Raw genomic sequence first — 15,460 nt, forward strand, 5'->3', positions numbered from 1 at the left:
GCTTCCCCTTGGCTTCACTTCCCTCTCCTCTTGCTTTCTTGGTTCTTCACTCTAGAGGTTACCCAGAGAAGTCAGAAGAGGAAAAGCAGTTGCTGGCTAAGAAGCTGGAACAGAAAGCCAAGGGAGAAGGCATGCCCACCACAGCCAAGGTCAGCCACGGGTGATTAGGAGTGGATGAATCAGTCAATATTACTTTTTCTCCGTTTGTCCCTTTTCCAATCCAGAGTTCAGTTCCCCACATTTCCACATCGGTATGCAAATTTATATTTAAAAAGTCTTCATGAAAATTCATCAGCATTGTGGTACGAATTTCTTCTGTGAATTTTCTATGCAGGTTTATCTAAAAAAAACACATTCCTGCAAATCCATTTTCCCCAATAGAATTCATTTTTGATGTTATATATGCATTTTTATGCACACTTCACGCTAGTGTGTGCATTTTTGTACACATTTCTTGGCTGGAGAACTGTGTTGTGAAATTTGGAAAGATTTCAACGGATCACTGCATTTCTCTCCACTTTCAGAGAGTGTGAATCAGGTAGATTCACCTTTCAGTGCAGACTGAATGGAATGTCTCCCCCATGGGGGACCGCAATAAGTGCCTTCTATTGTTTTATTTTTTTGTTTAGGTTGTCAAAAAAAAAAAGCCCCCACAAAACACTGAATGATAGAGTCAGTATAGACAGAAATTTTAAAAATGGTTAAGAATCCCTTAAGAATAAACAATACAATAAAAGCAATGTCATTTTAAATAGACCAGCAGAAATCAGTCTTCTGAAACAGGAAGGTTTTCAGAGCATGCCTAGAAACTGTATCAGAGTGAGCTTGCCTACGCTGCTGAGCTTCCTTTCATTTTTATTTCTTCTGTTCAGTTGAAGGTGGATGAGTTTGAATCAAATGTCAATGAGATCAAGGACCCTTATCCCTCCGCTGACTTCCCAGGTAAGGAAGGTTTGTCTCTTTCATTCCTACCACAGGAATGAAGAGAATTCTGGGCTGAACTGATTTAATGCTATGTTGGGATGTTGAGATACTCTGATGATTATATTTCGGCTTAATAGCAAGCCTAGAAATGAGTGAACCTTTTGGCTGTGCATGTAGCGCCTCTGCATGAAGCTTTTCAGTGACCGACTGTGTGCCCTGCAGGTGACGATGAAGAAGATGAGCCTGAAATTCCACTGAGTCCTCGGCCACGTCCTCTGGCAGAGCTGCAGTTGAAGGAGAAGGCAGTGCCCATGCCCGAAGCCAGCTCATTCTTCATCTTTAGCCCAACCAACAAGTAGGCCTTACTCCTTCCTCTCTCTCTCTTACCTAGGCACACGACAGAAACTGAATAGGTTTCTGAAATGGCTAGGAATTCAGATACGAAGATGATCTAACCGCGAATATTTGCCACCAGGTACAAATTCCTTCCTGGCCAGGCTTGCTTAACCTCAGCAAAGACATTAGTATAGGCAGAGACCTTCAATTCAGACTATCCTCTTGGTCTTCAGACTTTCCTTGAATGGTTATTAAACTAGCACCACTGCTGTAAAAGCGCTGCAGTTTGGCAGTGAAAGGACTGTAAAGTAGTAATTCCTTTCGTAATGTTATGGACTGGGTTGTCCAAGAACCCACATAAACACAGGCTCAATTCACTCAACAATTCTGCTCTACAAATTGGTAGAGTGCCCATATTCCAAATGTACTCTGAGGGGGTAGAAACGTCACATGTTAACTTTCTACCAGCACATTGATGAACCGTGTAATTCCCCTTTAGGTGCCCTTTGTACTATGAACTCTTTTGCTTAAGCAGAATATGACCTTCCCTTTCTTTCCCTGAATTGTCCTCTTCAGGATCCGTGTACTGTGCCACCGGATTGTGAATGCCACCTGGTTCACCAACTTCATCCTCCTCTTCATTCTGCTCAGCAGTGTCTCACTGGCAGCTGAGGATCCATTACGGGCCGAGTCCTTCAGGAATAAGGTGACTAGATAGGCCTGCTTGCGCTACTGGCAAGGTACCAGTGGGTGCTCCAGAGTGACTTACGAAAGCCCTGAATCCATTGTAATTGCCTCTTGGTGAAAACTACTTGGTATGAAATTGAAACAACATGCAAAAGGCAACAACAGGAAGCTGTAGATGAAAATAAGTGACTGGTTTTCATGCATAAATCGCAGAAAGCCAAAGAGTGTCGTTCTGACCCAAAGTCTTTATTAAAAAGTCATCTCTTCATGAAACTCAATAAGGATGGAGCCAATCATATCATACAACCAATAAGAAGCAATTTTTTAAAAGCAGAAGATAATGGGCAACTAGCAAAAAGTTAAAAGTATTCATGGCTAAATGTATTTGCAAACTAAAATAACATGTAGAGGAAAAACAGGTTTGCTTTTACATGACAGCTGCCTGCATCTTAATATATTGGGGATAACCAAAAACATTTCTGCAATCATTTGTTTTTAGAGTACTGTTCATGCTGGTTTAGCTGGGACTACCTGGAGACTGCAAAATGAGCTTGAAGAAATAGGAGATTCTGTTAATCAATATTCAGACAATATTTCTCCTATAGTTCTCATTCCAGAACCCAGCAAATTTGCTAAAAGACATGTTTGTATATATAGCAATTGAGTTGCACTGACAAAAATAGCATCCTCTTTCTTTGCTTGTTTTATCTCCAGATTCTAGGATATTTTGACATTGGCTTCACTTCTGTGTTCACAGTGGAAATCGTTCTAAAGGTGAGTCACACTTAGAGATGTTGTGGAATTCCAATGGAATCATAAAACGGGACAGGAAATCGCCAATGTTTAATTATTCATCTTTTTTTCCATTGTGCTGAGTTGGCAATCTGAATAGTTAACCACCTGTACAGATAGCGGGCATCAGATTCAAGCTTGCTAACTCTCTGTGCTGATAATGAAGTGCTCGTTCTCAGACAACTGGTTCATCCTGAACACAGCGGTCAACATCCAAAGGTCCAATGACTTACAGAATTAGGCTGCTGAGAGAAGTATCCTCAAAGTAATACAAAAACTGGGCCTAACTGAGTCTTCCTGCTCCCCACAGATGACTACTTATGGTGCTATCCTACACAAGGGATCCTTCTGCCGCAACTACTTCAACATCCTGGACTTGCTCGTTGTGGCTGTCTCTCTTATCTCCATGGGATTTGAGTAAGCATTGTGATGGAAGAACAGGCCTGGGTTTCGTCGATCTGTGGTAGGGCCAACTCTGAGGGAAGTAGGAGAGGGGTTAACATTCTCCTTGTGTCTTTGGCAGCAACTGTGGGATATGAGGGATGTATCTGTGTGACCATAGAGTAGTAAGAAATACCCTGAAATATAAAGGAAAACATTGTAATAAGAAGCTGACTCTCTCAGACCCTGAAAACTAGGAGCTGCATGAAGAGTGAGGAGCTCCGCTCCCAAAGCTACAAATATTCACAGCCATCATTATCAGTCAACATATTGAGGCCTCATCCACACTATACATTTGCATCGATTTTATACCACTTTAACTGTTTTCTCCAAAGAATCCTGTAGACTGCAGTTTCTTGAGAGTACCGGGAATTGTTAAGAGATTTCTATCCCCCTCACAGAGCTACAATCCCCAGAGTTCCCTGGAAAAAGGGATTGGCTGTTAAACCAGTTTAGGTCTGTGGTGTGGGTGTGCTCTGGGAGTCAAACAGTTATCCTTCACCCCCACTGCATCGGTATGAGAAGTGGATGTACAATCAGTTCCTGTAGTTTGATCCTACTGACTGGGTTGTGAAAGTCTTAGTTGCTGCAAAGGTCTGCCTTTTTCCTCCAATGGTCCCCTCACCCTCGTTCAAAGGCTCTTTGGTTCTGTAATTTACTGTGGCTGGTTGTACCAACTAGAGTTGGGAGTAAAGTGAGGAAATTTGGGACGGTGTACAAGCATACAGTTATTTCCTGCTGTTTTCACGGGGGGAATCATGGGCGAACAGAAGCACACATGTGCGGAAGGGGTGGAGGAGTAGTGACATCGTCCAGTGATGTTTTCTTGTTGTGTCACTCCACACTCACAGATGTGAATGAAATTTAGCGTCCATCTATCAAAAAGCCATCGTTCCATAATACAAGAGGTACTGCACTGTGAAAGGAATGTTAGAAAATGGTTCAGAAGTGCTAGCATTATAATCAGGAAAACTAGGGCAATGCAGTATTCCGCATGTCTGAATGCACCCTGCAGTGGTTTTGCCTTCTGAAGAATTCTCTGAAGCCGCCCCGGTAGCAAGGCAGTCCTACATCATTCTCTGGTTCGTGGTCCCAACCATGGAATGGCCCATTCAATCACTAGATATAATCAAAAGGCCATAGTCATTCTTTGTAGGCAGGGCAGAATCCATGTAACATAAGCACAATAAGGGTTCCCGCTGTAATGTTTTCCTCATATTCTGCCACAGGTCCAGTGCCATCTCAGTAGTGAAAATCCTCAGGGTGCTCAGAGTACTGCGACCACTGAGAGCCATTAACAGAGCAAAGGGGCTGAAGGTGAGTGGGCTTCTAGGAATGTTTTCCTCCTCTGGATAACCCAGAAATCAGGGATAGTAAGGGAAATGTGATGACCTCTCTAAGCCAGCAGCATGCATTGAAATGTATGCATGAACCAGGCAAAGCAATCTCTACTTATATTTTGCTGGACCGCAGTTATTCAGAAAAATCACAGTGAGCAATGGACAAATGAAATCTAACCAACCTCTCTTTCTCTCTCTAGCACGTAGTACAGTGTGTTTTTGTGGCTATCAAGACCATCGGCAACATTGTGCTTGTCAGTGCCTTGCTACAGTTCATGTTTGCCTGCATTGGGGTGCAGCTCTTCAAGGTGACAGTCTTTCCTAGATAGAATGAACTTCCACTTTGTTTGAGTACATGAGTTTGTAAAAGCTTGTTTATATAAACAAGGATAGCTTGCTGCCAGAAATAATCAATTCAGGGCCACTGTACTGAATTAACCATTCTCATTTGTCTCGGTTGGCCGAATACCTTTGGTTTGGTCTGGTCACCCTCAGGTCCTTCTGTGATGTGTAACCTTCCTTTAAAAAAGCATATTCAATCCTCCAAACCTACCCAGATGATGGTCTAAGTGTGTGACGTCACACACACACATGACGCACAACGGGCCCTCTCAATCTTGGGTGCAACATGGCGCCACTGCAGCCTGTGAATACATACCTCAAGGAAGCTAATAACATCACTGCAGTTTCCTCACAGTCAATGTGTAAGTCACTTGCAAAATCTTATTCCCTTTCAATACAACTCCCACATGGTTTGCCAGTCAGCAATGGGAAACTGCTGTGAATTACTGTCTCCTCTCCTTCAGCAGTAAAAACTGGGCCTGGGCTTTTGTGTAGCTGGAAACATTCACTTTTCAGTACTCTCAGGACTGTTGAGGCCATATTTGGGAAACAGCCAAATACCAACAATCCCTATAACTTTTGATCTCTGTTTTAAATGTAGGGGAAGTTCTTTAGCTGTACAGATTCAACCAAGATCACTGCAGAAGAATGCAGGTAAGCCTTGGTTATGCGTCATAGTCTTCTGCAGCCTGGGACACTATAATTGCAGTGTGACGGGAAGCTGTGGGCCAGAGTAGTTTTTGCGTTAACATAAAAGAAAAAAAAACACACCTCATTGTGCCAGGCTGGGGTCGGTGGGTGGGTGGTGTCCCTCCATCCAGCCCTGCCAGCCTCTGCCAGTATCCCTCTGCAGAGTGACTCCTGTGTTACTCTGTTGATGCAGTACTCTGTCTTCCAATCACCAAATGTGTGAGCAGACAGAAGTGCTACCAGTGGTTTCCCCAGCAGTGGCAGCCAGTGGCAAGCCCCAGACAGGATGTTCTAGGGCCAAGGAGGGGATGAGCCAGCCTGGGATTCATTGGATCAGTCTTACGCAGCTTGAACAAGTTCCTTTTTTGCTGTAGTGACTGCCGTTGAGTGACTATCTCAGCATTGGCAAAATGTTAGGCTACAATCCTTAACTCAATGGAACTTGCTTCCAAGTGGATCTGCATAGAACTGTACTGTAGTCTAATACGAATTAACAGAAGGTGCACGCTCCTTGTCTGTAACTAATATAAAGTTTCTTGTCCCAGGGGATCCTTCATCACATACGTCGATGCTGATCCAACGCAGGTTGTGGAGGGCGAGCGAATGTGGAGACTCAATGACTTCCACTTTGATAATGTATTGTCAGCCATGATGTCTCTCTTCACTGTTTCCACCTTTGAAGGATGGCCTAAGTGAGTTCAGAACCCAGCATGGGGCAAAGTGCAAGGTGGGCTGTAGGGAATTGTCAGAAGGATTAGCTGGTATGCTGCTACTGTTGCTAATTAGCTATACTGTGCAAGCAAAATAACACTGAAAGGGGAAGCTTTAATGCATATCGCTAACGATGTTATAGACACTATACGCAGAGAGCTACACCAGACATTCATGTAACCATGGCAATTGATGCAGTTACTGGGGTTTTTAAAAAACATGTTTTCTCAGCAACAAAATATTGTGCTTTGAGAATCAGAAAGCATAATACATCAACAGAGCAATTTAAGGAAAAGTTGCCTGGAACCCACTCAGTAAAAGAGTTATAGCTCTACATTTATTTAGCTATACTGATTTTTTGGAAAACCCTTTGAGAGTGGGCCGCCCCTGTCAGAGGAGGCATGGATACCTGAGCTGACAACCCATTGAGCAAAGTCCTTTCATAGCCCACTTCTTCAAAGGTCTTTTGCCCAGGCCTGTTAATCTCGACCGCTGTTCTAACTCTTCCAGGTTATTGTACAAAGCAATTGACACAAGCGCTGAGGACGTGGGCCCCATCTACAACTATCGCATGGGCGTTGCCATCTACTTCATCATCTATCTCATCCTCATAGCCTTTTTCATGATGAACATCTTTGTAGGTTTTATCATCGTAACCTTCCAGGAGCAGGGTGAAACAGAGTACAAAAACTGTGAGCTGGACAAGAACCAGGTATGGCACATAATGCTAAGATAATGAACAAGAAAACCTAAAGTATGGAAGGCACTGCCTAGCCTTTTTTGGCCCCATTCCCACCTTGTATTTCTTCTCGCTCCAGCGCCAGTGTGTGCAATATGCACTCAAAGCACGCCCTCTGAGATGCTACATTCCCAAGAACCCCTACCAGTACCAGATATGGTATATTGTGACCTGCTCCTACTTTGAGTACCTTATGTTCTTCCTGATCACATTGAACACCATCTGCTTGGGCATGCAGGTATGGATGAGTGGAACAGCTGCCCAGCTGTAGAATGGCAGCAGTAGTGATGATTGTGGGATCCTGAGTTCTGCCTGGAGAAGAAGAATTACAAAACAGTGCCCCTATAATGAGCACTTGCTGATCTGGTGTTTAGAAATATGGGTGGGTCTTATTATCCATCGGTTGTACACTACACACAATGTAACTGAACTGGGCTGTTATTCCAGGGATTCCAATATAGAAAACAGTGGTACCTCAGTTTATGAGCTTAACCCGTTCCAGAAGTCCTTTCTTAAACCAAAACTGTTCTTAAAGTGAGGCATGCCTTCCCTAATGAGGCCTACTACCCCCAGTGCCCTTCCACTGTTCGGATTCCATTCTTAGACCGAGGTAAAGTTCGCAAACCAGGACACTACTTCCGGTTTTGCAGAGTTCGTAAACTGAATCGTTCGTATACAGGGCTGTTCTTAAACCGAGGTACCACTGTACAAGTGAGCAATGAGAGGCATTGTTAGTACAGGTATGTTGGATAAGTGGGGTTTTACATCCATACAGCTCACTCATCATGGTGAGCCTGTTCTCTGCATGTGTATCTCTTTTACTTGTTATCTAGCAATCAATATGATTTCTCCCTTTGGCATAATATAGACTTCCTTTGGGTCTACAGGACTTTGTTTCTAACTCAAACCAACGCTCTATTAATCATCTACTTTTAACCATCTTTACAGCATTATAATCAATCAGAGACAATGGACCATCTCTCAGATATCCTTAATGTGGTCTTCACCCTTCTCTTTACTGTGGAGATGATCCTTAAACTTATAGCCTTCAAGGCTAAGGTGAGTTTGGGATATGGACCTATAAGGCTCCTTGAGGGAAGTGGGTCTGTCATTTTGCTTAGAGCAGTGGTGGAAAGCAATGGCCCTCCATACATCATTGGACTACAACTCCCATGAGCCTGAGCCAGCATAGTCATAGCCAGGGATGATGGGAGTTGTAGTCAAACTACATTTGGAGTCTGGCTTAGAGTTACATGCCACACTTTAAGGGGGATACTGCTGGGGAGGAGGGAATGGTTGCATGTAAGTTTTTTTTTAGTCCTAACCAAGTCACACAAGTTTCAACATCGGTCCTTAGGTTGGGAAGGTGCCAGAAAGGTCCTGGCGTACTTCTTTGGAACCTACTTTCTTATTTCTTTTTCCCCAGGGCTACTTTGGGGACCCTTGGAATGTCTTTGATTTCCTTATAGTCGTTGGCAGCATCATTGATGTCATCCTGAGTCAGATTGATGTAAGTGAAAGGCTCCCAGCACTGGATGAGTGTGGGGGCTGGGAACATGTCATACTGGGCAGCCATGAAAGTGAAGAAGAGTAGAAAACTGTTCCTCATGCTAATATAGCAGCAACTTTTCCACAGTTGTGATTATTGCATGTCTAAACAGAATATCTGTTTCACAGAAGCTATTGTTTTACTTCAGTTTCCTTCTGGAGATAAGAGGGTTTATTGCCTTTAAGCTAAGGGAATGGTAGGCATCTCACAATCCACAAATGTGGATAAGTTCAGTGGATACTGTGAGTTTCAGGCATCAAGAAGTATTTTGAGGTGACCTTTCCTTGATCATAACTAATGGATTGATGTGGCCCCATGCCCAGGACATTTCACCTGCCTAGTAATCTCTGTGTTCTCTCTAAGCATATGTTCTTGGCAAGTAATATGTAGCTGGCAAATTTAGTATAAAGTCAACTTTGAGATGGTTTGCCTCATGGTACCTGCAGATCATTTCTGTTTTGCTGTCCATGGCAACCATGCTTATTTGCTTATTATGTCTGCTTACAGTGTGACTATTTTCATGGCAACACTTGCATATATAAATTGTGCCTTCTATATATATATGTGCATGGATGCTATAATACACACCAGAGTATATTGAAAATATACCATGGGTGGAATAGCACATGCGTACTCTGCATTGCGTATGAATTTAAAGAAAGGACAAGAGTAGATATTGCTGGGTTAAAAATGCATTTATGTGCCTTCATGTTCTCAGTGCACTGCTAATGCTACTATTTTCAGTTATCTATGGCTACAGAAACAGCTTTAGAAGGAGGTAGATCTAGAACAGCTTTCATCAATAGTGTACGTGCCTGATTCAGTATTACTAAGACCAAAACCATCATCTCTTTATACTGAACATTGTCTTCCTTTAAATACTCCAATCCCTGGAAAAACATGCTGTGTTTCTTTCTAGCTCCAGCTTGCCTCTAGCCAGTGCTAGAGTATTAGGAAATGTCAGTGCAAATATCTACCCTGCTTGATGAGTTGTTTCCAAGCCCAAGTACAAAGAGTCACTCCAAGGATGTAGCTTTAAGATACAGCTGAACTTTTTGTTGTTCTCTTATTAGGCGAGCAGGGGATGGAAGGTATCTTTGGGGACATGCAAAGATCTACAAGATCTACTAGATTTACATCCACCTCAGTGCTTGCTGAATATGCCCTGATTCATTAAATGCCAAAAAAACTCTGGTGAGAGATCTATATGCTAAGTAGTTAAGGTGAAAGGGGATCAAGTTCAATGGTATTTAGGAATTTAGTCTGAGGACTTGGGAACTGGTAAGTATTCTGCTTCCCTTGCCTTTGCACCTGATGTTTGGTTCAGTACCAGAGGCAGAATGGCCCTGAGTTCATTCTTCCCAGGGTTCTTTGTCTGTCCCACTGGAATGCTGCTTCCCATTGAACAGCTGGGAACTGCAAGAAAGTGAGAGGGATAATGCTTGGAGCCCTGATTCTCCTAAAATACTCTCTGTACACCCTGTGGTGCTGACTGGATCACATAGTCTGATTTTGATTCCACAGAAAGCAAAACCACCATTAGTGCTGCTGTTTTCCCCTTCCAGCACACTGTATCTTTGACTTATGAACCTAGCCTATTCCTTTTCCATGTTTCCTGTCTTTCCTTCCTCCCTCCTAGTCCATTTGTTTCATTTATTTGTATATTGATGTTTAATAAACTCCCTGCTAGGTGAGCTGTTTAGATGAACTAATAATGCTCTTTTTATGGTCTTCTGTCCAAGAACAAATGGCAGCAAGTACAATAAAGTGCCTCTAACATAATCTGTGGGCATTCCATAGGGATCGTATGTTGCTTTGTGCAAGATACAGCACTTTTCTCAGAGTTTCTGGCCATGAAAATGCAAATAACCAATCAGAGCACAAATCCAACAAAGGCACACAACCATTTATTTGCTGCTGAAGTCAATATAACCATCTGCAGCAGGTATAGCACACAAGTCAGCCAGGATTTTAAAATGTCTGGCTATTAATTAGTTCTGTCTGAATATATTTAAAAATTAATTGTTACAAGCATTTGTGGATAAAATACTTCTCTTGGCATGAGCCATCTTGTTTAATTCCACAAAAATCCATCTTCCCTGTTTCCCCTTGGGTTCTGCCCAGTCTTTGGATTATTTCAATATGTGAAAGAAAGGGTCAATGTTTTCAGAAGAACTCAGCATGGTGGGCGGCACTCCAGGAGCCCCATCCTTCAAAGAGCTGACCATGAAATATCACCGTAGGAGCTCCTTGCAGGGAAAAGATATGTTAAGAACTCTAATCACTTATGGAGAGGTCTAATAGCACTTGAAACCCACCCCCCATTTGAATTCTGGCTCATGAGTGGTCTCTTGATGGTGGGTGAATATGAGTGTAGCTGGCCATGCGTCATAGACTTCTGTAGGCTTCTAATCTAGGAATATCTGTGCCTTCAATGATGCTCCAGTAGGTTTCTTTGTCTAAGGCTTATTGCAGTATATTGTTAGCTGGAACTTTGATATCTAGGCTGCTTTTTAAAATCTGTTTCCAGTAGGAGACTCTAGGCTCTGTTCAAGTCATTTGTAGTCCTCATTCCATGCCTCAGTCACTGCATCCTTTATTCCTTTATCCTTTATCCCTTATTCCTTTCTGCCTGTCTTCTTCTTTGTTGGTTTCATAGGATCTCCCATCATGCCCTTCTATTGTTGTGGACCACCTTCTCTTCCTCCCTAAAAATGGCTCCTCTTCCTTCTCCTCCATCCCTTGTCCCTCTTTCTCTCTGTCTTTCACTTCTCTACTTTCCCACTACATTTGTGGGATTCCTCGGCTGATTATTTCATTCTCTTAACAGATTATTCTTGCTTCCAGAGGTGGATTGTACTGCCTAAGCGGTGGCTGTAATGGCATTGTAAATATCAGCTGCATGAGCTTGTTGTGGAGAACCTTTTCTTCCATATATCCCTTTGTCCCTTCCTAGACCATTCCATATTGCTGTGCCCTGCTGTGTTAGTGTGGACTGCATGAGTCTTCAGAGATTCTGCCATCGAGGAGGAAAAGGGAGAGAAAGTTGTGAGCCTCAAGAGAAGACGATGCTGATGGTGGGAGGGTGCTGGTTTTTATTTGCTCCCCTTTCACATGTTCAACAAATAGAGAAGCCTTTCTTTTGGCTTGTCACAAGAGGTTGGGGTAATACACATACAAGATTAGCAGCAATATATCACATTCTTTTCACATTCTGTAGGTGCTGTACAGGCATTGTTGCATAGAACTAACAGCTTCTAGCTTCTAACACAGCTTTAGTGGCATTTTTATGGTTGCACTAAAATAACAGTCCTGCAAAGCGCTGGCAGTGCAATTATCAGCTTTTGTTTCTGATGCACAGCAAGTGCATCACTGCACATCTAGATTACACTATAGCTTCCTTCCATTCCTGGTCCAGCTTGCCGACGTGTTCTGTGCAGCTTCATTATAGAAGATACAGCAAGATCTGAAGATTCTGTAGCCAACAGCCAGAAAACTGAAGTCTGAATGCAATAGTTACTTTTCTCAAAATGATGCTTTTACTACTCTGCAGAAGCACAAATCCACAGACAAGTTGTGCATTGGCTGTGTGCTGTTGCACAACTGACCCAGGCGATCTGCTCTGCAAATACGCCATGGGACTGATTGTGCATTAAATATGCACTGAGTGCTCACTACTAGAATCACTGTGCCAACATTTGCACAGTGTTAGGTTACGTCTGCACTAAAAATCTAAACCAGTTTCCTGCCACGGCTTCTCCCAAAATGAGCCTTCTATCATAACGGTACATCTGTGAAGGTTATTTTTTATATCCACACATAGTTACAGTTCCTAAGATTCCTTGGGAGAGACCATGGCAGTTATGGCAGCTTTGATCCAGTTTGCCCTTGTGGCATAGGCGTTCCAATAAAATATATGATGGCATCAAATTATCCAACTCCCAACTCTGATAAAAAGGTACAAACTGTGTCCTTTGACTGTTGCTCTCACTTCCTTCTTGTCATGCTGGACTCATGATTTTTGATGGCGCAGACTCATCCTTAGTTTCAGTAAACCCAGCAGTCCAACAGCTCTACAGGTAACATGAAGTTAGCCCAGGGAGGGGTTGCTAGGCTTAGAACCAAGAGATCCATTAGAAGGTTGAGGAACCTTTTAATGGCGGTGGCATGAAACTCCTTCCTGTATTCCAAACCTGAGTCAGCATGCAATGACCCCTGCAGTATTATCCAGTCCCTTAGCTTAGCATGCTGTTGGCCCTGAGGTCCTTGTTTTACCTGCACTGAAATTATTGCTGTACTTATAACTTGGGATATATTTACAGACGAATCCAGTGATCCAGGGAGACATCACAACACAAGTAAGTGTTTTTTTACCCCTTTCATATTCTCATATATACACACACACACACACACATACATATACACACACACACGTGTGCGCACACACACACCATCCTTCAGCAGAGCTTCCAAAGTCGTTTACAAAAACAAGAAAAACACAGAGAAATAGAACATTATATGTTAAAAAAGAAAAAAATGCATTAAGGTATATTACAAAGCCTGGGAGAATAAAAATGGTTTTGTCAGGCAGCAAAAACAATAAATCTGCCTAGTGCCAACATTATTTTCTGGGGAGGGAATTCCATAAACTCCTGCCTTATCTCAGATGGCAGGCACAACTATAGAACAGCCTCAGGTTGTTTGGGGAGCAGGAAGTCCTTCAGGAACCTAACCTGTGTAGGCATTTAAAGGAAAACACCAGCACTTTGAAGAGTGATCAGAAATTGACTGGAAGCCAGTGTGAATTTATTTCAATATCATTGAGATATATCACCCCCACCAACTGACTGGTCCCAGTCAACAGTCTGGAGACTGTGTTTTGAGCTAGCTGAAGTTTCCAAATAGTATTCAAAGGCGAAGCTGGGTACAATACATTACAGTAGTCAATCAGTCTGGGGGTTGTCAGTAGCCATCTGTCCCTGGTGCCCAAACTGGTGGGAGGGAGGAGGGGTGGAGGGAAAATGAACATGCCGGGCAAGGAAAATCTTTTTGAAGAAAAGGAAAAATAGCTATCCTGTACAGTGAGCCAAAATGAAGTGGAAATATAAACAGTGTATTAACCTGGACTTTTCATTAAGGTACCATAAGCCGTAACCTTTGTTGTTGTTGTTGTTGTTGTTTAAAAGTGGTTTTCTTTAGGGAGCCTGTACTGGCAAGTGAAGCCAATGACAAGAACCAGGCAAAGGCACACCTTCAAAGGTTCTAAACATATGAACGTGCAGTGCTGAGGAATGGTTCCCCGATCAGAAACCCTGAATTGTCCACCCCAAGCCCTGCCTTATTTCTATCCCCCAAACATCAAGCGAAGGGGGGGGTGGCTTAGAGAAACCAAGAGGGGTGAGGTTTAAGCGCACAGTCTTTCCCAAGCCCCGGCCGCCTTTAAAATTTACAGGGGGCTCCCGATTTAAGTGGTACCAATGGAAGGGATGGCAGGGTAAATTAATTAAACCCACGCTAGAAGAGTAATAAATCAATAAACGGCAGGCACCAACACACGCTGCAAGCACACACACACAACTTAAAATTAGAGAGGAACAGGAAAAGGAACCCTGAGGATCATTTAGTCCAACCCAGGCAATGCAGAAATATTCAGCTGTCCCATACAGGGATCAAACTTGCAACCTTGGCATTATCAGCACCATGCAGTCACCCGGACCAGCCATGCGATTGGACAGGCAAGGGCAATAGAGGGGAAATGTACAAGCACCCTGGCCAAAAATTAAAATAAGACGCACAGCTCAGCTACCAAGCAGAGGCAGGGAAGACAATCGAGGAGACAAGGGAGAAAGAAAGATGGAGCCACACTCACACTCAGACCTCACCGGGGGCATGTGCTGGGCAAGGGAGCAAGCTGCAGCTTAAGAAAGGTAATTCGCACTTAGACAGCACAAACAAATCAAGGAGAGGGGGGAAATGGAAGGTTAAATGTAGGTTTTTACATGGAAAAAGGAGGACACAGCAAGGCAAACCTGGATTTTTAAAAGCAGTAAAGCAATGAGCGCACGCAAGCCTCCTAAAGTTAAAAGGCAAGCCTCCACACACACAGACCCCCCAACTCCAAACCTCGTGGCTCTTCCCTGTGATGGCTGTGATGACTCCTAGCTGCTGACTCTCGAAGCGGCTGCGAAAAAAGAGGCTGAGGAAGGGGCCGGCCCCAGCATATATTCCAGGTTCGGCCCGCCCCCTTACGGGCGGCTCCAGGTGGGAGCCGCCTCCTGGGCGTGTGGCGCCGGCCAGGTGAGTAGGAAGAGGCAGGGGCTCCCGCCCCTGCGTGGGCGGGGTCGGAGCTCCCGTCCACAACCACTCCCCTCCCTTTGGGGAGGAGAGTCTTTGTCAGTAGCCATCTGTCCCTGGTGCCCAAACTGGTGGACACAGGAATTCAGCAGAGGGAAGTGCAGTAAAGGAAGACTGAATCCTTATAGGCCACAGTGATACTACCCACCATCTCCAGCCCTCATCTATGTTGGTGGTGCACTGAGAACCCAGACAGACGGTTGCTGATGAAAGTCAACACCTTGCAGCCTGACATCCCAGGTCTCAGTAGTGCATACCAGGTTGGCCCCCTAATGCACAATTAAATTGTGGTTGGTTGCTGTCTTATTATGGGCATGCCTGCTGAACACATCCGATCTACTCTTGAATGAAGTTTATCTCCTTCTACCTGCTTCATGCTTGTTCACTGCCCAAGGGATGTGCTCCTTCCACAGCAAGCCATAGATCCTGATGAGGGTGGCCGAATCTCTATCACTTTCTTCCGGCTTTTCCGTGTCCTACGGCTGGTAAAACTGCTGAGCCGATCAGAAGGCATTAGAAATCTACTATGGACCTTCATCAAGTCCTTCCAGGCAA

General features: G+C 43.8%; 1 protein-coding gene across 2 annotated transcripts in view; it reads left to right on the forward strand.

The window, feature by feature from the left end:
* The window catches only part of CACNA1S (calcium voltage-gated channel subunit alpha1 S), a 55,663-nt gene that overhangs the window by 23,839 nt on the left and 16,364 nt on the right, over positions 1-15,460 (forward strand). Inside the window, exons 15-31 of one of the 2 annotated variants that reach the window (XM_083445610.1) lie at positions 56-149; positions 873-942; positions 1,147-1,279; positions 1,837-1,966; positions 2,662-2,721; positions 3,050-3,156; positions 4,410-4,497; positions 4,721-4,828; positions 5,464-5,516; positions 6,098-6,244; positions 6,774-6,975; positions 7,082-7,240; positions 7,951-8,061; positions 8,429-8,512; positions 11,382-11,438; positions 12,874-12,909; positions 15,319-15,456. In XM_083445610.1, the coding sequence (XP_083301736.1) occupies positions 56-149; positions 873-942; positions 1,147-1,279; positions 1,837-1,966; positions 2,662-2,721; positions 3,050-3,156; positions 4,410-4,497; positions 4,721-4,828; positions 5,464-5,516; positions 6,098-6,244; positions 6,774-6,975; positions 7,082-7,240; positions 7,951-8,061; positions 8,429-8,512; positions 11,382-11,438; positions 12,874-12,909; positions 15,319-15,456 (1,777 nt within the window). The remainder of the gene's footprint in view (positions 1-55; positions 150-872; positions 943-1,146; positions 1,280-1,836; positions 1,967-2,661; positions 2,722-3,049; positions 3,157-4,409; positions 4,498-4,720; positions 4,829-5,463; positions 5,517-6,097; positions 6,245-6,773; positions 6,976-7,081; positions 7,241-7,950; positions 8,062-8,428; positions 8,513-11,381; positions 11,439-12,873; positions 12,910-15,318; positions 15,457-15,460) is intronic. The other variant, XM_083445611.1, reaches the window with a different exon arrangement.

The sequence above is a fragment of the Podarcis tiliguerta genome, assembly GCF_965153285.1.
Source record: "Podarcis tiliguerta genome assembly, chromosome: 6".
In the NCBI taxonomy this organism is placed as follows: Eukaryota; Metazoa; Chordata; class Lepidosauria; order Squamata; family Lacertidae; genus Podarcis; species Podarcis tiliguerta.